General features: G+C 43.7%; 1 protein-coding gene across 3 annotated transcripts; it reads left to right on the top strand.

The window, feature by feature from the left end:
* Nucleotides 1-2,511: 2,511 nt before the first annotated feature.
* EZH1 (enhancer of zeste 1 polycomb repressive complex 2 subunit) lies at nucleotides 2,512-23,727 on the top strand (the record flags this gene model as incomplete). Of its 3 annotated transcripts, none has more annotated exons than XM_084239340.1 (19): nucleotides 2,512-2,634; nucleotides 2,747-2,875; nucleotides 3,773-3,892; nucleotides 5,234-5,354; nucleotides 7,927-8,103; nucleotides 10,652-10,754; nucleotides 11,216-11,379; nucleotides 11,769-11,860; nucleotides 14,192-14,372; nucleotides 14,633-14,829; nucleotides 16,417-16,508; nucleotides 17,478-17,518; nucleotides 19,371-19,496; nucleotides 20,819-20,997; nucleotides 21,512-21,607; nucleotides 22,021-22,102; nucleotides 22,838-22,918; nucleotides 23,294-23,378; nucleotides 23,667-23,727. In XM_084239340.1, the coding sequence occupies 19 exons, from the start codon at nucleotides 2,518-2,520 to the stop codon at nucleotides 23,725-23,727; spliced, it is 2,244 nt and encodes a 747-aa protein (XP_084095466.1). The 3 variants fall into 3 exon arrangements, with proteins under 3 accessions (XP_084095466.1, XP_084095464.1, XP_084095465.1); XM_084239338.1 differs by having other exon boundaries at nucleotides 2,518-2,634; nucleotides 2,747-2,848; XM_084239339.1 differs by lacking the exon at nucleotides 3,773-3,892 and having other exon boundaries at nucleotides 2,518-2,634.
* Nucleotides 23,728-25,029: the final 1,302 nt, after the last annotated feature.

Genomic DNA, 25,029 nt, shown 5'->3' with positions numbered 1-25,029 from the left:
TGGTGCCATTAATTGTTGGACTATTGTGATGTGTTTACTGTCATTTTTGACAAGACTATAGGAGATCAAATTTCAGTGATATCCTTTCTCTAATAAAAATATTGATATTTTTCTGTGGCTGTCTCCTTTAAGAAAACACACACACACACACACACACACACATACACACACACAGTTGTGTTGTGGATTATGTTCTTTTCCATTATTTGATCTCTAGTTTTAAATGGATGGAGCAACCTTCCCTAAGCATACTGTTTGATGAAGGGAAATTTAATTCTGAAAGGAGTGGGAGAGAGATTATAGTCCAAAATCTTTTTTTTTTTTTAAGATTTATTTATTTATGCATACAAAAGCCCAGGTGCAGGCCAGAGATGCGGTGGGTGAGAAGATTCACCAGAGACAGAATGGGGAGCAGAACAGGCAGATGTACTGAAATACACTGCTAAGGGGAGCAGCGGGCAAGGCAGGAGAGGTCTGCTGCGCCATGTGGGTCACCTCCCTGGCCGGGGATCGAACTCATGCTGCAATGGCTGCGGATAGTTTCATATGTTGTGTCCTAACCCCTTGCACCATCAGGGAGTCCACCAAAATCTTTTTTTTTAGGAGGCTATGGTGTCTCATTGAATTACAATCTATAACATTTGGGCCACTGTGTCTCTGTAAGGGTAACCCAAAGTTTCTAAGGCAGACAGTTTTATCCTGAATGTGAATCACAAATTCAGCAGGCTATTACTAAGCCTATTCAGGGCAGAAATTATGTGATCAGCTACTTAATATTGCATGTGAGTGTGGTGTACTTAATTTTAACATTCAAATAAAGTCTTTTCTTTGGCTCTACTCCATAGAGGAATGGGAATTATTTAAAGATGTAGGAGGGAGAGAGAGAGAGAGTATAATCTAGAGGATAGAAATGCAGTCTGCTTAATTTTGTTTTCAATTCAACACCTTAGCACTCTGATTTCAAATTCTTAGATTGTATTGTTGTTTCATTCCCTTTCCTTGGAGAGATAAGGTAGAACAAGGAATTCTGTTTTGAATGGTTTGGATCACTTGACTAAGTTAACAGTGAACACAGTCTATCTACTCCCTTGCTCTTCCTCCCTTCCTTCATTTGTCCTCTAAATTTAACTTAGTTTTATACTTATCCATTGGTTCTTCCAATGAGCTATTCAGATATGTTCCTCTTAAAAGTCCATGAGTGTGAGATATAATCATGATCTGATTGTGGTACATGTAGGTTAAGTTTTTGCTGCTTTCTAGTCTGTGCTGTCCTTATCCAGGGGTCGGGGAGGAAATAGATAATAAAAAATGCTTCTTTAGAAGGAATTGGATATTAAGCTTCAAAAGAAAAAACTTTTTCAGAAATTTAAAAAAACAAGTTCTGAAACTTTGGCTTCTGTTTAAATTTCCACTCTTTACTGCTCCTTATAATATTTTCAGAAATGTAAAATGTTAGGTGAATGAATAGACCTAGTTCTTTAGGAAACCTGAGTAGTTAACATAGAGTAAGAACAGTCTTAGAGATCTTACTGAATTTTTACATGTATTGAATGTTCTTTCTCTAAAATTGTTAGGACTGATGCCTGGACCTAGAAATTGTTTCAGAATAGTACTGTGGACTTAGTGATTATGGGACTAAATTTGTACACATGACTGAAGGATAGAATTTAATAAAATTAAGGCCCCTTCCCAAATGGCATCAAGTATTCGGACCTGACTTACTTGCAGAAATAGTGGTGCAGAGGTCTGGAAGTCTTTGTAGATAGGGAAAGCATCTCACTGAGGGCATATATTCCACTGACTTAGTAAAACCACTGTCTATTTTTTTTGAGAAGCTGAACGTTTGTTTTGCCTTTGTGTCTTGCTATTCCTCTGAAGAACAGAAGGCACATCTTAAACCCCGACACTTCCCCTGCATTCCATGAGGTAGGTAGAGTTTATTACAATAAGAACTTTCTTTAAAATTTTGAAACTTAATTCAAATACGAAAACAAATAAAAAAGCTATTTGCAGGATTAACATATTTTCTTTGTGTCTTTTTGCTGACTTGGAGATGAGACTATGCTGTTTGTCATATCCAACTTTTATTGTTAGTCATAAGCAAGATAAAGTTAATTTGGCAGGTACAGGTTTGTAGTGTGGGTGGATCTTTCCATGAAGCTCTGTGATTTAACTTGATTCTTGCTGAACATTTCTTCTAATTAAGATAGTGAGTAGGTTTCCAAATTTCCACATAATCCAGGTTCCTAATCTTTGTGAGAGAACTCCTTGATGCTAAGGTAAAAGCAAGGTCCCATAGGACAGAGGCTAAGCTTTTTGGTAATCAGATTGTGCTGATATGAAATCTTTTTTTAATTAAACTTTTGTAGGTTTGAGTTTTTTAAACTTACACTTTTATGAATAATTGCAATGAGAATGAAAGCATAATTGTCCATGTTGATTAGAGTTTTGGAAATGTTTTATTTCCAGGCAATAAAATGCTATTTCTTAACTCTTTCTCTCTTAGATTATAGCAAAATGGACATACCAAATCCCCCAACTTCCAAATGTATCACTTATTGGAAAAGAAAAGTTAAATCTGAATACATGCGACTTCGACAACTTAAACGGCTTCAGGCAAACATGGGTGCAAAGGTAAAAAAATAATAAGTGAAAGCTTACATATTTTAATATGTTGGAGGAGTTGGATTTATTTTTAGCTCTTCTCTTAAAATCCTACTACTGATTTTTAACTTGGCTTTGCTAGGCTCTGTATGTAGCAAATTTTGCGAAGGTTCAAGAAAAAACCCGGATCCTCAATGAAGAATGGAAGAAGCTTCGTGTCCAGCCTGTCCAGCTGATGAAGCCAGTGAGTGGACATCCTTTTCTCAAAAAGGTACTTCCAGGTGTCTGAGCTCGAGCAGCTTTCCTCTCTTTCTTCAGCTTAAGTGGTTTTTTTTTTTCTTCTTTCTTTCTGTATTTGTGACTTACTAGAAAATAAATAAGGATAGTGTATATAACTACTATAGTCAACATTTAAAACTGTGATGGCAAATCTATAGCTTAAAGAATAACCTTTTCACCTAATGTTCTCTTCATCATGAGTTTTTAATAGAAAAACAAGACACAAACAAGACACCTACTGCCCACTTTCCTGGACTCTGAGCTCCAAAGCATTTTTTTTTTTTTCACTCTAAGGTACTTGATATTGGAAAAGGAATGCCCTGGATTATGGACAGAAGTACATTGATCAAATGGCTATCCCTTACTGTGAATTTAAAAAACATTGTCTCTTAGAGAGATAATATTTTTAAAATATAAAAAGCAGATGGTATATCAATTTTCTTTCCCACAGCAGAATGTTGCTATAGTTTCTATGCAATTCTGCTTCCCAGGTACTGTCCACATGACCTATGGAGATAAGTTGGTGTCACCGTCTTCATATGTTAGGTCTCCAGAAAAACCTCTTCATCCTCATCCTCTTCTCCTGGAAATTTCAGAGACCTTTAGCTTTGTGTATAGCCCAAGGAGAACAGCAATTTTAGATTGAAATAAACATCAGTTGAGCATAGGAGGCACTATGGTGAACTGTATGGAGGATACTGAGGTGAATAGGAGACCTGCTTTCTACAGGCTTAGAGCTGGGTGATTCCTTTTAGGAGTGATTTCTACAAAACCCTCAGCTTACTGATTTGTGAGATTAGAGGGCTACTGGGATCATTTGGAAAGGAACCTAGTTTTCTCTTGGATTGTGTGCTTGCCTTTCCTACTCATGTCATTGCTTATATTTCAGTGTACCATAGAGAGCATTTTCCCAGGATTTGCAAGTCAACATATGTTAATGAGGTCTCTGAACACAGTTGCATTGGTTCCTATCATGTATTCCTGGTCCCCTCTCCAGCAGAACTTTATGGTATGTATTCAAGTCCTGTGGTGATTGGATAAACTGTATGATTTTCTGATACTGATATGCTGACTCTCCTCTTAGGGTGTATATGGTCAGAGTATATGCAATAAAGTATGGACATGCAGGGTAGAGTGTTTTTGTAATTTATTCTCTCTCAACATACATATTGCTCTGTTATGGATATATGTCTGTTAAGTTATTCTAACTTGTTAAATTGCATGCTCTCAGTTTACTTCTGAACTGATGTTGGTTTGTTTTTGAATGAATAAGACTGGGAAAAATCCAGTTTTTCCTTAATACGTTGGCCCAATTTTGTGTCATTATGTACAGTTAAATGCTCTTCTAATAAGATACTTGAGGTTTAAGCAGGTTGACAACTCCCTACTGATGAGGAATCCTTTCTGAATCCCTAAAAACATGATGCTGTGAAAGCAACTGAGATAACAAAGACCCATGTGAATCCACAGTCCTTCCATCTGGGCCTTTAAGCTGACTGGGATTATTTATAGTTCTGATAATCTGTCCTCCAGATTATCATCTGTCTGGCGATAAAAGCTCGGCTGGCTGGATTAGGATATAGATCTTCAAAAAGGAGTTATTTCTAAAAGGAAACTTCAGAGTAATTTTACTTGATACTTGGGATTTAAGAATTCTCTACTGAACACAAACAAAAAGCAAACCAAAACCCATCAAGCTGATTGTGTATTGTTTATTGCCAGAAGATAGATATTCATGGCCTCTGCTGTAACTGACTTTAGTTTCCCATTGAGTGTCATTAACATGAGTTACAGTTTTTTGTTATGATTACAGGAGGTTAGTCTATATAATAGAATATCCAAAAATTTTATGATTGCTCAGTTTCTGTTCCAGATATTCCAGTTATATTGCAATTAGAATCCTTTCTTTTCACTTACCTATCTCTCTACTTATGAAAAGAATTAGAATTGGAGCCTTAGACTATTGTTTAGGTGATATTTATACCTATTTCACAATTTTATTTGGTGAATAAAATGAGCTAATAGATGGAGTCACTGTGAAAGATAAATGTACTGTCAAATTCTGGTGTTGGTGGATATCATTGTTAGTATAAAACTAAACATTTGATAGTTAATAGTCTCAAGTAGTTAGACTGAATTTTCCCCCCTAAGATTAGTTTTAGTCCCTTCCATTTGAGGTTTTGTTAGCAAAACAAAATGACCAGTTCTTTAAAATGCAGGAAATTCTGTGACCAAAGGCATTTTCAAGAGATTCAAACAGCAAAAGAGGCTTAGCAAAGATTCCACTAAACTGAAAAGCAGAGAGATGTTCATGGCTTCATGGAGTAAAAAACATCTGGTTTGTTTTCAGGTAGAAGATGAGACAGTTTTGTGCAATATTCCCTACATGGGGGATGAGGTGAAAGAAGAAGATGAGACTTTCATTGAAGAGCTGATCAATAACTATGATGGGAAAGTCCATGGCGAAGAAGGTAGTGGTGCTGAGCTCTTTGGGATAAAATTGATAGTGTGGTGCCCTTCTTTGGTACATCATCTTGCTTTTACCTGCTGCTTCATGGGGTATACATTGAAGAATATTTCAATGTCATCACATGGCTGGGAGTAAAAAAAAAGGTTGTTTCCCAATAAAAATTGAGTGGAATTTCTGGAATGATGGTTACTACCTCCCAAACTTGAGGAAGGAACCAAGACTGTAGGAAGAAGGCGCTGAGAAATCACACTGTCCCAATAACCCTGGCCACACAGGGAATAGGAAAGTCATTCCCCCAAAGATGAGTCAGGTGCAGTGGAGACCATCACATGATACTGGGGCTATGTGGGACCCCATACTGGCTCTTTAAAAACTCTCTCTGAGGAAAGAGTTCTTGGTCACCAGGCTTATTCTTAACCTCTGATAACACCATCACTTTCCTGGGTGAAGCTTCCATCCTATAGGTTCAGCACAAGGTTGTCAGCAGTGAGAAAAACATGATTCTGTGATTTGGCAACTTTCTTGAGAGATGTTCTGGGCTGCCCAAATCTTGCACGGTTTGATATAGTGATGGTTCTTGTCCAGTGCTTCTCCGAGCACTTGGCAGTCCCAGCCTCACCCTTGGCCTGCACCATTTGCTGCTGCTGTCCCTGCTGTGCTTTTTTCACAGAGAACTAGTGCCTGTTGGATCTACTTCTGAGCCACTTGTTTGGCTTCTACAGTGGCTGTGTGCTCTCAGCTAAATCACAACTCTGTGATGGCTACATCATGCAGAATAAAGCTGAAGTCCTTGTCCCTAGATCCACAGGGGTCCACTGGATATTCAGTTTTGAGGCCTTGAACCTGACTGCCACATGTTTTATTTATTTATTTTTTAAGATTTATTTATTTATTTATACAAGCACTGGGTACAGTCAGAAGCGCAGGAGGGTGAGAGAATTCACCGGAGCTAGAGTGGGGAGCAGAACAGGCAGAAGGACCGAAGTACACTGCTGAGGGGAGCAGCAGGCGGCAGGAGAGGTCTGCGCGCCATGTGGGATCCTCGCCTGGTGGCCGGGGATCGAACCCGTGCTACAGAGGCTGCAGGCAGCTTCGCAGCCCAGCACTCAACCGCTGAGCCACCAGGGGAGGCCCTGCCACATGTTTTAGCACCTTGTTGATAATGGATGACAACACTCACCCTTTGTAGTCTAGCCCTAGACACTGGGACATGCTGAGAATGTCCATGGCATCAGATCGAGACAGTGCTTGCAGGAGATAGTCACCATTTGCAAATCTTTGGAGATGGGAAGGGAAAAAACTTGTTGGGGTCTGGCCCAAATGTCATAGGTGATGAGGTCCTGGAACCAGGTAATTCTGAAGTGAAATCCTTCAGCAAAGCTGGTGTCTTAAGGCACTCCACTGATCTGATTCAAGAAAGTGGATCTGTGACTTCCTGCAGATGCCATGGGCACCAGCATCAGCAGTAGCTTCAGCGCTGTGCCCATGACCTGGGGGCCAGAAGGCAGCCGTCCTGCTAAGTCTTTCAAGTTCTGGGCCAGTGTCTGATCCTGAGGCCCACTGCACCAGAAGTCAGAAGGGAATGCCAGCCTACCTCTGTCCCACTCCAGTTTAGGAATTGCCCCCTTCACAAGAGAGTCCAGGCGCATTGTGCTTGTGGGAGCTAAAATTTTATAATACCCTGGTTAAATTTAAAAAGGAATTTGTATGTGAAAGGATTATTTAGTAATTACTGGCTGATGAGAAATCTCAGTGTACAAATAAGTTTGATCTTAGGAGTTTCCCCTAAATCCATCCAAGACCACCTGTTCTTCATTTCCCTTTCTCTAGGAATAGCAGTGAACGTAATCTGTCAGCTATTTCTTTGATCCAGATATCTCCTGGATCTCCCAAAAGTTGGTTATAATATCCTGACTTTCTTAAAACCAGGTCATCTGGATTTAGTTGTAGTTTTAGAAAAGACCATCAGTGTCTAAAAAGTGGGGAGGTGAGGAAAGACTCCCCATAGATTTGCAAATAATAACATCATCTGCTTTTTTTTTTTACAAGCTGCTGTTACCACGCTATTGAAATACATTATTTAGCTGCAGTGCCCCCTAGTGTTCAAAGACTTTCTCAACTGGTAGTATAACCCTATGTAGTGTGATTTTAGGAAAAAAAATGTTTTGATTCAAAGAAGTCACTACTTCCTCTCCTTGTCATCTTCCAAGTGGAATAAGGAGAACTTTCATCAGATGTAAAACTAAGTAAAATTTCATTTTATCATTCTTTCTCTGTCCCATTTATATATATATTTTTGAGATTTTGGACTATAAATGCAAGTTGACCCGTGCCTAAGGAAGTGAACTACACCAGTAAGAAAAAGGTTTTAAACTGTTTTTCCTGCTGTAGCCACCTGAACTGTGCATTTTTAAGAACTATTCAAGTTATTGTCAAATTATTTGTTGATTGTCGATATAAAAATGTACATATATTATCTACCTGGGCCTTGAGAGTGAATACAAGAAAATTTTCTAGAGCACTGATAAAGTATGAAATATCCACTGCCCATCAGTCTGATCCTTATGTTTCAGAAATGATCCCTGGATCTGTCCTGATTAGTGATGCTGTTTTTCTGGAGTTGGTAGATGCCCTGAATCAATATTCAGATGAAGAGGAAGAAGGGCACAATGATACCTCAGATGGAAAGCAAGATGACAGCAAAGAAGATCTGCCAGTAACCAGAAAAAGAAAACGACATACTATTGAAGGTAAGCTGCATTGCTTCCTTATTCCAGTTGGAAGATGACAAGGAGAGGGAGGAAGGAAATAATAGAGAGGTTTATTCCTTATTAAAATCTGTTGGTGGGCCTCCCTGGTGGTGCAGGGTTTAAGTCTCAACACTATGAAGCTATCCACAGCCACTGCAGCACAAGTTCGATCCCCAGCCAGGGAGCTGTCCCACATGGTGCAGCAGACCTCTCTTATCTTGCCTGCTGTTCCCCTCAGCAGTGTATTTCAGTCAGTCTGCCAGCTCTGCTCCCCACTCTGTCTCTGGTGAGTCCTCTCACCCCCTGAACCTTTGGCCTATATCCCAGGTCTTGTATGTATAAATAAATAAATCTTAAGGGAAAAAATCTGTTGGTACTTCTCCTTGGTTCACTTAAAAGAACATGATCACTAAGAGTTCTGCATGTCTGTGACCTGGCTCAAGAAGAAAGAGATGAACTTATGGGCTAACCCTTGTTCATTTCTTTTTTTTTTTTTCTTTTATTTCTTTTATTTTTCTTTTATTTTTTATTTATTTTCTTTTATTTTTTAAGATTTAGTTATTTATACAAGCCCTGGGTACAGTCAGAAGCGTGGAAGGGTGAGAGAATTCACCAGAGCCAGAGCAGGGAGCTGAACAGGCAGACAGACGAAGTACACTGCTGAGGGGAGCAGCGGGCGGCAGGAGAGGTCTGTCACTCCATGTGGGACCCTCGCCCAGTGGCCGGGGATTGAACCGGCGCTGCAGAGGCTATGGACAGCTTCGCAACCCAGCGCTCAACCACTGCGCCACTGGGGAGGCCCTAACCCTTGTTCATTTCTAAATATAAAAGTAATGTGTATGGAAAACTTGGATAGGGTCTCCCTAGTGGTGCAAGGGGTTAAGCATTACACTATGAAGCTGTCCGCAGCCTCTGTAGCACGAGTTCCATCTCCAGTTCGATCCCTGTCCGGCCAGGGAGAAACCCACATGGCTAAGCAGACCTCTCCTGGCTCGCCTGCTGCTCCCCTCAGCAGTGTATTTCAGTCTGCCTGTTCTCTTCCCCACCCTATCTCTGGTGAATCCTCTCAACCCCTAAATAAATAAATCTTAAAAAAAAAGAAAAGAAAAGAAAAAAGAAAACTTGGATATAAAAATAGGGCCTTTCTAGTGGTGCAGCAGGTTGAGCACAGCGCTATGAAGCTGTCCACAGCCTCTGCAGCACGGGTTCAATACCCGGCCAGCAAGGGAGATTCCCACATGGCGCGGCAGACCTCTCCTGTTGTGCCTGCTGCTCACCTCAGCAGTGTATTTCGTCCATCTGCCTGTTCTGTCCCCCACTCTGTCTCTGGTGAATCCTCTCACCCTCCCACACCTCTATCCGGTACCCCAGCTCTTGTATAAAAATAAATAAATCTTTTTTTAAAAAGATATAAAAAATAAACATGTATGTAGGCATATATATATTCACAAACATACACATGCACCTAAAAGTAATTCAAAGTTGCATGTCAGTGATATCTCGTTTTTTTTTTTTTTAAAGATTTATTTATTTTTTTAATTTGTGTATTTGTTTATTTATTTATTTATACAAGCACTGGGTACAGTCAGAAGCGCGGGAGGGTGAGAGAATTCACCAGAGCCAGAGCGGGGAGCAGAGCAGGCAGAAGGACCGAAGTACACTGCTGAGGGGAGCAGCGGGAGAGGTCTGCTCGCCATGTGGGACCCTCCTCCGGTGGCCGGGGAGCAGCCGGGGATCGAACTGGCACTGCAGAGGCTGCGGGCAGCTTCGCAACCCAGCGGTCAACCACTGCGCCACTGGGGAGGCCCGATACCTCGTTTTTTAAAGTAAATGTATACATTAGCGTGTTTACATATGTTATATGATGCTGGAATCATGTCACATATTTTGTACATGTGTATATTCACATGTATTAATTGTATATCGCTATGTATTTATTTAACGGGTAAGTTAAAATATACCATCCTGTGCCAATTATTTAGCAAAGGGGAGATACCAAAAGAAACAATTAAAACTTTTGAAATGGCAGGACTTGGGGAGAGTGGGCTCTTTGATATAAGCCTCTTAGAACCATTGGATTTTTAAACTACTCTATTACTTTGATAAAAAAAATGAATTCCTTTTTTATTTACTCTTATATCTGAGCATGTTTCCATTTGTTAATATTTAAGGCATAATTGTACATTGTACTCTGTGTTTTTTTAATATAATTAGTCCAGCAGTATAATGTCTCCTATTATAGCAGAGTTCTCTGTCGTGTTCTCCAGCATCAATATGATAGGATTCGTCTATATTCAGGTCTCTCCAAGAAAATAGATTCTGTCCTGAACTCTGATTTTTATTGTTAATATGTAGATGGCTCTGATATCCTTTTTTGCAGATAGCCCCTTAGATCAGTTCAGGTAGCATTGATCTTTATGTACTGCTAAGCAGCCAATATTTAAATTAACAAAGCAGGTCTAGTTAAAGTGCTGTGACAAAAGAAAAAAAGAGCTTTGCTTGCATGTTGATAATAGCACTCAGGAGCTTTCTGTCATTTCTAATTCAGGCAACAAAAAGAGTTCCAAGAAACAGTTCCCAAATGACATGATCTTCAGTGCAATTGCCTCTATGTTCCCCGAGAATGGTGTCCCCGATGACATGAAGGAGAGGTAGGGAAAGCTGTCCTGCTCAGGCCATGTTGAGTGCTCGGACAAAACTTTTATACATATCTGTTGTTTGCTTAATAAATAGCCTTGTTTATGTTAAGTCCATTATCATTTGCCTAGAGTTCTGATGCCCCTTATTAATTCTAAATGCCCCTTCCCATAATAAGGATCATCATGTGCTGGCATTTGTTAAGTCTGGGCAGAGAATTTTTTTTAAAGTTTTGCCATTTTTCTGCACCATACTTAATCAAATCTTTTCCTACCCTTACTATCAGACATGTGTCTGACTCAGCACAATTACCATGGTGTATTCAACGAGCTATATACCAGTCTGTCTTCAACAAGACCCACAAAAAATACCTTTCCTCCCTTGGCAGGCCCTACATGGATGGTTGTCAATATTCCAATTGTATTTTCTCAGTGGAGAAATTCCCTTGAACTCTTACCTCTTTTTTCTTAAATAGGTATCGAGAGCTGACAGAGATGTCAGACCCCAATGCACTGCCCCCTCAGTGCACGCCCAACATCGATGGCCCCAACGCCAAGTCTGTGCAGCGGGAGCAGTCTCTGCATTCCTTCCACACGCTTTTTTGCCGACGCTGCTTTAAATACGATTGTTTTCTTCACCGTGAGTGGGGCTACTCTGAAGTGCTCTCCTCTTTCCCATCCCCAGCCACTGTTTCCTTCTCTTTATTTTCATTTATCATGTAGGGTTTCCAGCCTCTGTTCTGATTATGGTTTTATAAAGGGCAAGTTCTGTTTTTACTTGTAGGTTTACTTGTTAGTGGGATGTGCTTTGCGTGGTCAGAGCAGAATAACCAGCAATATAATTGTCCCTCAACAGCTTCTCATTTTGAAAGGATTATGTTGCTATAAAAAAATGATTATGTTTTGTACATCTTAATGGTAGCTGTTACATCTAAATTCTCCTACAGCAGCTCACTAATTCAATTTTGTTTCTCACCATCTTGTCAAATGGATGAGCCACTGGAAACAGAACAATTTTGTGTTTTACAGCTTTTCATGCCACTCCTAATGTATATAAACGCAAGAACAAAGAAATCAAGATTGAACCAGAACCATGTGGTACAGACTGCTTCCTCTTGCTGGTACGTTCTTAAGCTGTTCTACCATTGTTAACTTTGTTTAAAATCAAGCAGGAAATGGTCCTTGGGCTTTCTGCCCCTGGCAACACAAACTAAGTGACCCAGCACATAGCGCTCAGGGGTCACAAAGCACAAACAGAACATGACTTCTGTTCTTAAGGGGCTCCCTGATGCTGAGGCAGTGGGAATGTGAAATTAGTCTTATGGAGTGAGATTTGAAGAACATTGTAGGCTTCCCTGCTCTAAATATCATCTACTCGGATTTCACAGTCTGAAACTGTGTTGTTTGAATTGGAGCGGGGTGTGTGTGTGTATGTGTCACCATTTTCTTTTCTGTCTTCCTTTAAATACATATGACTGTAGCAGGAATAGCACATGAAGGTGCTGATGTCATATGGTGATATAATCAGCCAGATGGCCCCTTGCCACATGGACAGCTCTTTTGTGGGAGCAGTGATCCTCCTGCATTCCTGTGAGGAGGCAGTACACTGAAAGCTAGAAGAGAATGGGTCAGTTGGACTTGCCAAGCACAGTTTTCTATTCTACATACTAGTGTTAGCTTAAGTAAAGAAGGAAGTGCCTTGATAAAACCTCTACAAGTTAAGATAGTTATCCAGCCAAGTGTCATTCCAGCCATCTTGAATGGGGTGTCACAAGAAAAGATGGTAGAGAGTGCCAATGGGCATGCATCTGGAAAATGGGCCATGTGGGAGTAGTAAAACAGTAAGTAGTCTTTATCTGATAAGTATTTTCCCTAGTATTTTGATGCCTTCCTATATGGCAAATACCTTGCTGGCACTTAACATACATCTTATTTTCATGCTTATAACAACATCCTGATTATTATTATTATTATAACAATGTATTGTGTGTTTTTAACCTATGGAAATATTCGTGCACTTTTTTTTGGCTTGTTTTAGAAATCATTATATTCAACTATAATGCTGGGTTATTTTTCCCCAGACTTTTTATTAACATTTTCACTTGTGCAAAGAAGTTGAAAGATAGCTTCTTCCTGGACTTAATGGCACTTGTCCATATTTGCTTTCCCCCTATATTTGTGTATGTATATTTTTTGCTGAGTCATTTGAAAATATGTTGTATGCATCGTGACTCTTGTTTGCTAAGTTTTATCAGCATGCATCTGCTAAAATATATTCTTACATAACCACATTTTACACCTGGCAAAATTAACAAGAATTTCATAATGACATTTATCTATTCCCTATTCATTATTTCCCTTATTGTACTAAAAATAGCTGTTTGATTTGATTTGATTTGTATCATATTTTGTTACTGTGTCTTTTCAGTCTAAACTGAACAGTCTGTTGGATCCATGTTCAGTCTCTTTTAATCTCAGTCCTACTACTTGTTTTTTTCTTTTTGAAAAGTCTGGACTGATGGTACTGTAAGATGCCCTATGTTCTGGATTTGTCTCTTGCTTTCTCTTGGTGTCATTCAACTTGTTTCTCTATCCCCTCATTCCCATAAGCTAGAATTAGCTTTCAAGGCTTTAGTATACTTGTGTTTAGCCTTTTGTGTAAGAATACACTGTAGGTGATGCTGTGTGGGTCACATTATCAGATTTAATTAATTTTGAAACTTCTCTCTTGCAATTTCCTTAGGGCCGATAGTACAATATCCTTAGTAGTGGTAAACATTTGTCCTTTAAAGGTAGATATAGTTTTCAGAGCAGAGATTAAGGCACAGATGCAAGCAGAGAAGACCAGAGAAGGACACAGGAGTAGACGGTCGTCTTCCAGTCAAGGCGAGGACTCAAGAAACCAGCCTGTCAGCATCATGATTTCAGGCTTCGAGCCTCCATAGTTGGGGAGAATAAATTCCTATTGTTTAGCCACTCAGGCTGTGCTATTTTGTGATGGCAGCCAGTGAGGACTAAAACAATGGGAGAGGTAACCCGTGCCCTGATTCATGTATCCACTCTGGAACAATGAGCTGTGTGCTCTCAAGCAAATCTCTTCCTCCCTCTTGACCTCATTTCCTCATCTATGGGAAAATGTGTTCTCAACCCAGCTAACATGCATATGAATTTTAGCTACAACTCACTGGAAGCGGAAGGTGTATAAAAACACAAATCACATTTTTTTTTTTAAGATTGTAGGGCAGCTGTTTTGTGAAGCAATGGAAGTTTATAAGCTTTAGAATGTTAAGCTGCTACTTTATGGTCATACTTAACATGGTACAGACCAAACTAACAGTGACAGCACCATTGCACTTATGTGCAGAGGTTGACGAAGATGGTTTGTGGTCATGGGACCAGTGTGGAGACACTGAGTCTGTTCCTATTTCCTGTCTGTAACGTGTCTGCTGCAGGAAGGAGCAAAGGAATACGCCATGCTCCACAACCCTCGCTCCAAGTGCTCCGGTCGTCGCCGGAGAAGGCACCACATGGTCAGTGCCTCCTGCTCCAATACTTCCACCTCTGCTGTGGCTGAGACTAAAGAAGGGGACAGTGACAGGGACACAGGCAATGACTGGGCCTCCAGTTCTTCAGGTACAGTGGACAGAATATGACCTTTTCTTTTGATGCAAGGACTCCAGAAAACCCAGGATCACTGCCTGGTTGTTAACATTACTACTTTTTAAAATTAATTCTTCCCACCGGTACACCTCTAAGCAGTGGACACAGGGAATGTTTTGTTTCTAACTAGTCGGTCTTTCAAAGTAGAATGAAGTACTTATGCATTTGTGGCAAACTATTGCTAATAATCACATTCCACCTACTTCTGTTTCTCTTACTTCTTCCTCTCTTAGAGGCTAACTCTCGCTGTCAGACTCCCACAAAACAGAAAGCGAGTCCGGCCCCACCTCAGCTTTGTGTGGTGGAAGCACCTTCGGAGCCTGTGGAATGGACAGGGGCTGAAGAATCCCTTTTTCGAGTCTTTCATGGCACCTACTTCAACAACTTCTGTTCAATAGCCAGGCTTCTGGGGACGAAGACATGCAAGCAGGTACTGTCTGAAAGGAACAGGGACATGCTGGGTATCCTCCTTCATCCTCTGCTCTGTCAGCCGTTTGCCCCCTGCCTAGGCTGCCTGCCTGGAGGCAACTTATCCTGTGCTCATTCCCTCGTGAGCCTGTACTCTGGGCCATGAAATCTATTCCCCAGATGTGGGGCCTCCTGAAAATGTGGGGCCTCCTGCAAGCCTCCTGTGAGGCTTGGCATTTGCATTCTCTTTCTTTGATTTCTGCCTTTGTTTCTAGAGGTGTCTTCTTTCCCGGAAGGACCTCCCAGGTCTCTCTGGGGATCTGCTTGTCCTCTCTGGGAATCTGCCGCTGCTGCTCCTTCCACCAGTCTCCTCAGTTGCTTTATTCTCCAAATGTTCTATTACTAGATTTTTTTTTTAAAGATTTATTTATTTATTTATACAAGCACTGGGTACAGTCAGAAGCGCGGGAAGGTGAAAGAATTCACCAGAGCCAGAGCGGGGAACAGAACAGGCAGATGGACGAAATACACTGCTGAGGGGAGCAGCGGGCACAGCAGGAGAGGTCTGCGCACCATGTGGACCCCTTGCCAGCGGCCGGGGATTGAACCCGCGCTGCAGAGGCTGTGGGCAGCTTTGCAGTCTAGTGCTCAACCTCTGCACCACCAGGGGAGGCCCTAGATTTTTTTTTTTTCAGTATCACCCCAAATAACTGGGCCTGGGCCTCACCCTTTTACTCAGACCAATTAGAATCACAACCTGATAGCAACCACTAATGCTGTGGTGGCAGAAAACCACCTCAGTGAGGAGACCGACAGAAACACAGGGTCAGGGAGTCGGGGGGGGGGGGGGGGTAGGATTAGTCCCCAATAGCAAAGGAACAGCAGAGCTTGTTGGCTCCCTACATTTGGAGGTGTCTCTGTGGCCTCTTCTGCCTGCTTCCTTTATACCAAGCCATTGGACCATGAGGTGCCCTTTGCTTTCATTTTGGTGGTCTTACCTATTTCCCTGAGTCATAGGTTCTTACCCTAAAATTCTATGGAAAGGAATGCAAAAAAGGTTGGCATTTTCCTGAGAAGAAATGTATAGATTCCACAAAATCTGAAAAGGGCCTATAAAAAAAAAGGAAAAGCCAAAAAAGAAAACCCAAAAACAATGCTGTAAGCAGCCTGTTGGGAAGGAACCATCCTGAGAGGCAGTCCTCCTGAAACAGTCAAGACGGTCACCTTTGTACCAACAGAGGGCGCCAGTGCTTAGCCTGGCAGCACCATAGCCCTGACCTCGTGCTGTTACACAAGGTCCACTCTGTTGCCCTTCCTAAGAAGAGACAGATGCTGTTGGTAAGAATCAGCCCACTCAGGGCTTGGCAGGAAGAGAAGTTAGAGGAAAACTACTGTTATGTGCTCGGGGTTTCTCCTTTCTCAAGTCAGGATAAACACCTAAATATTAGCTTCAGAGCCAGCCACCCCATGTTCCAGGGCCGCTTGCTCTCTGACACGCTCAGTCAGCTGCCAGTGAGCAATCCAGAACCCTCCCAAGCCCAGCGCCTGGTTGGGTCACTTATCTGACCTTGCCCAAGAGGTGACAGGTCCTGTTGGATTTCTCTTCCAGGTCTTTCAGTTTGCAGTCAAAGAATCACTTATCCTGAAGCTGCCAACAGATGAGCTCATGAACCCATCGCAGAAGAAGAAAAGAAAGCACAGGCAAGGGTTGGACAAAGGACTTTTTGTGGCCTGGCTGTTCTCTGTGCTCTGCCCTCCCCTTGGACTTCCCATCTCCCTCCCTCTCTGGCTACTGCCTGTGCTCAGCATTGCACAACTGCGGTTCTTGTGCTTCCTGCAGGTCTAGGCCTCAGACCCGCCCTTCCCCTGTCCCTAGGAGCCATGGACCATGAGCTCACACTGGCCACTTAAGCTCCTGGCCAGTTGGACATGAGCGATTAACCTCTCGGCTTACCCGGAAGGCTGTTTCCCCTTTCTGGGTGGTTAGTTACCATCCTTACCCACTTCTTTAACACTGACCAGAGTTTATTCCTTTTCTTTCTTTTTTCCCCTGGCAATTTGTACAATTTTTTTGGCAACATACTTGTGTTGTTTTTCCAAGTTGCATAATGATACGGTCTTCTAGCAAGCCTTTGCTTAGGAGATTTCTTTAAAAGTTCAGCTCTATGCCTGGCTTGGTCCCTGATGGCTATTACCTAGTGAGGGAGGGAGCTGACACTAGTTCTAGCTACAGAAGTCCTGGGTTTCTCCCTTTCAGTTCTGTCATTAGAGTAGATTCCTGAAAAGCCTTCCAGCCTCTCCATCTTGAAACTTTCCCAAATATCCACCTCCCCAAAGAGAGGAGGGGGAGAAGGAGAAAAGGAGAAGGAGAAGCAATAGCATTACAATAGACTTAAAGGGTTGGGTTTTGTTTGTGTCTTTTTTTGGTTCTTGGATGTTTATTTTCTGGGGCATGGGATGTCATTTAAATTTTTATCCTGAGGCTTAGCTGGATTCAAGACGAAGTGGCTTCCATGGACCAGAGTGTAGAGGCCTCCTGTGTAGGGCCTGGGGGAGGATGCTCCCCAGTTATCAAGCCACAGTCCCTCAGAGCACATTGCATTTTTCGTTTTCCGTACCTGCAGACATCCCTGGGGCAGGACCCAGGCCCATCCCTTCTCTCTTTTTCAGATTGTGGGCTGCACACTGCAGGAAAATTCAGCTGAAGAAAGGTGAGTTCCTCCAGGGCATTCTTCGGCAGTTCAGCTCGAGGTCTCACCCCTGTGGCATCCCACTGCCTCAACTGCAGCTGTACTTGTTGACCCTGCACTGCTTCCGCAGACTGCAGATTTCTCTGCAGCAGCTGAGAGCAGCTCAGCTTCTCACTGCAGTTGAGAAGATCTCTCAGGAGGTAGAGTTATGGGCTTTGTGGTCTCTGGCTTTCATAGTGTGCCATTTGCTAGGTTCTAGACTTCGTTGAATGTTCAGAATAGCTACACTGTGGTCCCAGATCATTTTCACACTCTCCCCACCCTATTATAGCCTCTGAGCAGCCATCATCTGTGATTTCTTCTCCCCACAGGGGCTAAAAGTACATCCAGGGTTATGGTTAGAACAGGCCCGCTTTATTTATTTATTTATTTTTTCAAAGTCTTTTATTTTTTTAATATAAATTTTATTTTTATATTCCCCATACAACTGCAACCCCCTTATTTTGACCCCAATCCTTCCCCTCCCGCCCCCTACCCCCCATAGAGTGTCTCTGGTTCATAGTTTTTTGTTGATTTTGATTTTCACTTTCTTATAGTTATTCATTTTCCTGGTCCCTTATTTAAGTTTTCTAGATTCCTGCTATGAGTAAGACCATCTGGTATTTTTCTTTTTCTTTCTGGCTTATTTCTCTGAGCATGATCCCTTCCAGCGCCATCCATGCTGCTGCAAATTGCATGTGTTTATCTTTTTTGAATGCTGAGTAATATTCCATGGTGTATATGTACCACATCTTCTTGATCCAGTCATCTATTTTTGGGCATTTGGGTTGTTTCCAAAGCTTAGCTATTGTAAACAGTGCTGCTATAAACATAGGGGTGCAGGTGCTCTTTGGAATTGATGTTTCTGTGTCCTTTGGGTAAATACCTAGGAGTGGAATTGCTGGATCATATGGAAGCTCTATGTTTAGTAGGTCCAGAAATCTCCACACAGCTCTCCATAGTGGTGGGACCAGTTTGCACTCCCACCAACAGTGCAGGAGAGTTCCTTTTTCTCCACACCCTCGCCAACATTTGTTGTTGCTAGTTTTTTTAATATGTGCCATTCTCACTGATGTAAGATGGTATCTCACAGTAGTTTTGATTTGCATTTCCCTGATTACAAGTGATGTTGAACATTTTTTCATATGCCTATTAGCCATTTGCATTTCCTCTTCAGAGAAGTTTCTTTTTAGCTCTTCTGCCCATTTTTTGACTGGATTATTTTCTTTGTTGTTGTTGAGTCTCATCAGCTCTTTGCAGATTTTTGTGATCAGTCCTTTATCATTAGTGTTGTGTGCAAAAATGTTCTCCCAGTTGGTGGGGTTTCTCTTTGTTTTTGTTATTGTCTCTTTTGCTATGCAGAAGCTTTTTAATTTGATGTAGTCCCAGCTGTTTATCTTTGCCTTCACTATCACTGCTTTGGGTAATGTGTCTGTAAAGATGTCTTTGATGTGCATATCACGTAGTATTTCGCCTATATTTCCTTCTATGTATTTTATGGTTTCAGGTCTTATGTCTAGTTCTTTAATCCATTTTGAGTTGATTTTTGTGTATGGTGTGAGGTTGTGGTCAAGCTTCATTCTTTTGCATGTAGCGACCCAGTTTTCCCAGCACCATTTATTGAACAAACTTTCTTTGTTCCAATGCATAGTCTTTGCTCCTTTGTCAAAGATTAGTTGACCATAAATCTGTGGGTTTATTTCTGGATTTTCTATTTGATTCCATTGGTCTGTATGTCAGAACAGGCCCACTTTAATCAGGGCAATTAGACCTGGGGGAGAGGCCTCTAGGGAGCCCAGGCACAGCCGCGACCTGGTCTGTTCTTCTCTCCTAGATAACTCTTCCACACAAGTGTACAACTACCAACCCTGTGACCACCCAGACCGCCCCTGTGACAGCACCTGCCCCTGCATCATGACTCAGAATTTCTGCGAGAAGTTCTGCCAGTGCAACCCAGATTGTAAGAGCCCATGTGTTCCCCTGAACCTACCAGACCCCTGAGCCTGCCAGACAGCTGGCCTTGCACATCCAGATTTCCCTCCATCCTGAGCCCTGTGCTGCTTCTGGACCTTCTGATGGTCTCTTTGCTGGTTTTCAGTATTCTAAATAAGAAATGAGATACTTAAGTTCTAGAAAAGTGACTTTTTAAATCTTAAGGTGCATGATTCAAAAAGCAGCAATTGGGCCTCCCGGTGGCGCAGTGGTTGAGCGTTGGGTTGTGAAGCTGCCCACAGCCTCTGCAGCGCCGGTTCAATCCCCGGCTGCTCCCCGGCCACCAGCGAGGGTCCCACATGGCGAGGGTCCCACATAGCGTGCAGACCTCTCCTGCCGCCCGCTGCTCCCCTCAGCAGTGTGTTTCATCAGTCTGCCTGTTCTGCTCCCCGCTCTGGCTCTGGTGAATTCTCTCACCCTCCTGCGCTTCTCACTGTACCCAGTGCTTGTATAAATAAATAAAAATAAATCTTAAAAAAAAATAGTCTTAAAAAAAAAAAAAGCAGCAATTACACAGAAATCACATGCTTTCCTAACTTTACTTTCCAAAGCAAAATGAGGAAACATGGGGATACTGAATTTTTTTAAGGTGCAGTGTTGTTTCACAACATACACAGGATACAATTCTGTGTATGTCTGTTTTATTTCATATCTAGGTTTCAATATCGGGTTGGTCTGGATATCAGCACAAGAGAGGATTGAGGCCAAAAGTGCCTTGCTTTCCTCAGGCCTCAGCAGCTTGAGGGTAGCACACAGAGCCAGCAGCACTTGGTGCTCAGGCAGTTATGCTAGAAATATTTCTTAAACCCATAGCAGATATCAATCTTAACCACAGCATAGGGGCACTTGTGCTGGGGAGGGCAGAGGGTGGAGGAGGGTGGCATAAAACGGATGCATTCTGTTCTCAGAATGACTCTTGTTTTGATGGTGAGTTTATACCAGTCAAAAGTACTGATTTAATTTTCCCTGGGGCAATATCCACCTCCCTTGCCAATTCACCAACCAGGGGGAGGGAGCCCAATGGTGGGGGGAATCTCTAGGGAACACATCTCAGTAGTCCAATCTGCTTTTTTGAATCTCAGGTGTGAATGTTGGGAGGTACTCTGTGTATTCCAGAAAAGACTTGAGTATGTGATTGAGTTATCTGCAGGGGGCTTCTCTCCTCTCTCTCTGTAGGGGGCCAGATATCCTTGAACCTGTAACAGTTACTTCCCTGCCATCCCTTGTGTCGAACCTGAGCCCCAGCATTAACCTGCTTCTCTTCCTAACCGTACCGGTCTTCCCTCCCAGGTCAAAATCGTTTTCCAGGCTGTCGTTGTAAGACCCAGTGCAATACCAAGCAGTGTCCTTGCTATCTGGCAGTGCGAGAGTGTGACCCCGACCTGTGTCTCACCTGTGGGGCCTCAGAGCACTGGGACTGCAAGGTGGTTTCCTGCAAGAACTGCAGTATCCAGCGTGGCCTCAAGAAGGTGAGGACTATTCTCAGGAATCAGGCCAGATAATGGAGCGGAACAGATAGAACAGTCCTGTTAGTCTCAGGACTAACCTCAGCCTAGTTCTTTAGAGATTTTGCTTGTGAAAGTGCTCAGTAAATCCTAAAAGACATGCATTTACTGAATTGATAAAGTTCTGTGTGCCAGTGAGGCACTAGGAAATTGAACTGACCAGACAGGGGCAGAGTGGAGGGGCACCGTGGATGTTGTCTGTTCCCCCTGGACACACAGCAGTGCCCACCTGTGGACATAGGTCCATCTCCGGAAGAGGCATCATCTTTCCTTTCACCACTTCCTTCTTTGTTTTTCCTCCTACCAAGACAGAATCACTTAAACCTTTTTCTGTTTTCAGATCCTCTTAACAGTTGGTAGTTCTTTCCACCCTGCCCCCACCCCCCACCCCCCCGCCATCTTCTCGCACATGCACATCCAGCACACGTACCCCCTCACACATGCCCTATAGTCTGAGGTTTGACACCCTCTTCCCCAGCACCTGCTGCTGGCCCCCTCAGATGTGGCCGGATGGGGCACCTTCATTAAGGAGTCTGTGCAGAAGAACGAATTCATTTCTGAATACTGTGGTGAGGTGAGTGCTGTCACTTTGGCCCACATTCTTTCTGGGGAAATACTGATGAGGGACCCTGATTTTCTGTGGGCCACACTTCTTTGACTTAATCTCTAAATAACTCAGCTGGGTTCTCATGTGGCCTCTTGGGAGATCCCACAGCGCAGTTTGCAATCCTGAAAGAAACCACACTTTTTCTATACTTTGGTATCTCAGATCACACAGAGAAGACAGGTGGGGAGTTGAGTCTCTTCTCAGCCTGAGTACCAGTCAGACTGGGGTGGGGGTGGGAATGAAGTCCCATGCTGATCCTCCTCATGACACTCAGTAAGCACATGCGTGACATTGCCCCATCCCCATCCTTTCTAGGGAAGGGTACCGTGTCCTGAGCAGGCCACCTGACCCCCCTCCTCATTCGTTGTCTGTCTCTGCAGCTTATCTCTCAGGATGAGGCAGATCGACGAGGGAAGGTCTACGACAAATACATGTCCAGCTTCCTCTTCAACCTCAACAACGGTATGGAGTTTCTCTCTCATCTCAAGGTGGTCTCCAGCAGGTCTCTCCACCAGATTTCACTTTCCACCAGATTTTCCAGGCCCAGATGACCTCTGAATCTCCCAACACACGCAAAGAGCAAGGTGGTGCGCTGGAACTCAGAGGCACCACAAGCCACAGTTCTCCTGTCCAGGGAGACCCTCCATTTCTGGGTTGTGTTTGCAACCAGAGCACTAAGCATGTCACCTCAGAAATCCTACCTGCAGATCCACAATTCAGGCAAAGGGGGGAGGGCACCCAAAGAGAATGCTCTGAGTTGAGGCTGAACTGTGGTACCGCTCCTGTTGGCATTCTGGCCTCCGGCACTCCCAGTGGATCGAACTGTTTACGTTACTGGTTAATTGATTTTATTTTTTTTTAAAGATTTATTTATTTTTTATACAAGAACTATGGTACAGGCCAGAGGCATGGGAGTATTCACCAGAGACAGAGTGGGGAGCAGAACAGGCAGATGGACCGAAATATCCTGCTGAGGGGAGCAGTAGGCGAGACAGGAGAGGTCTGCCATGCCATGTGGGTTTCTTCCTGGCTGGCAATAGAACCCCACGCTGTAGAGGCTGCGGACAGCTTCACAGCGCTGCACTCAACCCCGCTGTGCCACCTGGGAGGCCCTGGCTAATTGATTTTAAATTCAGCCTCAAGAAGCTATGGTGTTCCCTGGTGAGCTCACAACCTTCCTTGGCTTACTTGATGCAGATTTTGTAGTGGATGCTACCCGGAAAGGAAACAAAATTCGATTTGCAAACCATTCGGTGAACCCCAACTGTTATGCCAAAGGTGAGTTCCCAGTGACCTGTGATTTCTGTTACTCGGCTTTTTTGTAGATGAGTTACTATTTGTCCACACATAATCATGATTAATGTTTGGTATCATTTTGAGCATCTTTTTCTTAGTTTTAGGATCTGCTTTTTAGCTGAATACATGATAAACAGTCTCCCACAAGGCTGAGTCTTACAAAGATTATTCTTTTCCCAAGTCACTCATCCGAATAATAGATATGAATGCACAGAGGCCACTGCCCTCATTGATTACTTTCTAGTTCCACTTCGTGTATGTTTTCACTGAAAATTTGGAGAAAACCAGTCCAGAATCACTGCTGGTTGTTGCCTTGAGTTGGCGAGGAGCCTAGCCTCAGGTCTGTCCTATTTGCAGTGGTCATGGTGAATGGAGATCATCGGATTGGGATCTTTGCCAAGAGAGCAATTCAAGCTGGCGAAGAGCTCTTCTTTGATTATAGGTGAGGCAACCAGGAATGGCTCTAGGGAAGTGGCCCTGGAGGCGGAAGGGAGCTCTCAGAGCTGATTTGGGGGCGTGTGGTGGGTGACATGGATGAAGGAAAGGATCTCCCAGGGCCCCAGGATCTCCCAGGGCGAGCCCCTTGTTCTGCTCTCTGGGGCCTGCCTGGGCAGGGCCATGGGAGCATGCACACCGCCGTTGGGGAGCGGGGGAAGTGAAACGGGAGGGACTATCTTGCTGTTGTAAAAACCTCGGTAGTAATCTGGTTCCTCCTCGTGCTCTTGGACAGGTACAGCCAGGCGGATGCCCTCAAGTACGTGGGGATCGAGAGGGAGACTGATGTCCTCTAGCCCTCCTGGGCCCCGCGCCAGCGCTTCTGGTAGCGGCACTCACTGCTTTCATGCACACACCACTGCTGCTCGAGTTTCCTGCACTGTGTGTCCCCCACACTGAGAAACCCCCACCCACTCCCTCTGTAGCAAGGCCTCGGTTGTGTCCAGTGGGGACAAACTGTCTCATGACAGGGGGCAGAGGCAGCTGGGGTTGGGCTCCCAGGAGAGAGCTGCAGAGATGGGAGACTGTGTCTGGCGCCAGAGGCAGAGAACACGGCTGGGGTGGGTGACTGTGCTTGCTTTCTTGTCAGCTACCCAGAGTGTGGCCTCAGATATCCACTTGGGCAGTTCCTAGCAAGCATTACCCTCTAATTCTAATTTTCCAAATCAAGGGTCCTGTTTAATCAGGTTGCCAGCATCTCTCTGTGGAGAGGACAGGCCAAGTAAAGTTTTATGGAGCCTGTGAGTGGCCTGGGTTAAAGGCCAGCCTGGCCGGTAGCACAAACTGAATGCAGAGGGGAAATGGGTTGTCTTACTACCTCTTTCCTCCTGGCAGGATTCAGACTGAAAGAGAAGTGGTTCTAAATGCAGCCATTCAGCCCTGGGAGAAGGAAAGTGAAATGCCATTCTTTCAGTCAGAGAGGGCCAGCCTGACAACAGTAGTCAAACTGCTAGCTTGGGGCCCAGCCGGCTTGAGAACACCTTCTCTGTGTACCCTGGAGATGGATGGATAAGCTTCAGATTCCCCAGAGCAGGTTCCACGCCCTCTCCGCTCCTTCCAGAATTCTGGCGTAGTGGCCACAGCCGGGTTTGTGCTGCTACTGAAGAGCCTTGGGGGGTGAGCACTCTGGTGGTTTGCAGGCTTTTCTCTCCCTTAGAGGCTAGGGTAGGTGGGCGCCAGCCTGGACTGGGGAGGGGCAGAGTGCTAGGACATACTTTCCTGTCTGTCGTGCCTGCTGTTGGAAAGGGTGAATTGACAGTGTTGGGAGGTAGGTGAAGGGCTCCCTGATTCATGTGTTTATATGACATCACGTGCCGTGCAGACTGGCCGCAAGTACTTGAAGCATCAAGAAGCAGGCAGACCACCTGTCCCAGTCTGTGGTGCCGTTCCCTCTGGGATTCATGCAGAGCAAAGCACTTTATTTCTTTTAGGTCTGTAGATCGAGGTGGAGTTTGAGCTAAGGTCTTGGGTCCTTGCCTAAATCCCATCCCTGAGGGAGGTGGGAGAAGAGTGGAAGATTCTTGTCCAGTTCTGTCTCATCTCATGGGGGAGTTAGGAGAAGCTGCCTTGCCACAGAAGAACTGGATGAGTAGGAGCCA

This window comes from Talpa europaea, assembly GCF_964194135.1.
Source record: "Talpa europaea genome assembly, chromosome: 7".
In the NCBI taxonomy this organism is placed as follows: Eukaryota; Metazoa; Chordata; class Mammalia; order Eulipotyphla; family Talpidae; genus Talpa; species Talpa europaea.
The sequence above is the reverse complement of the archived record's forward strand: the minus strand, read 5'-3'. Positions and strand labels throughout refer to the sequence as shown.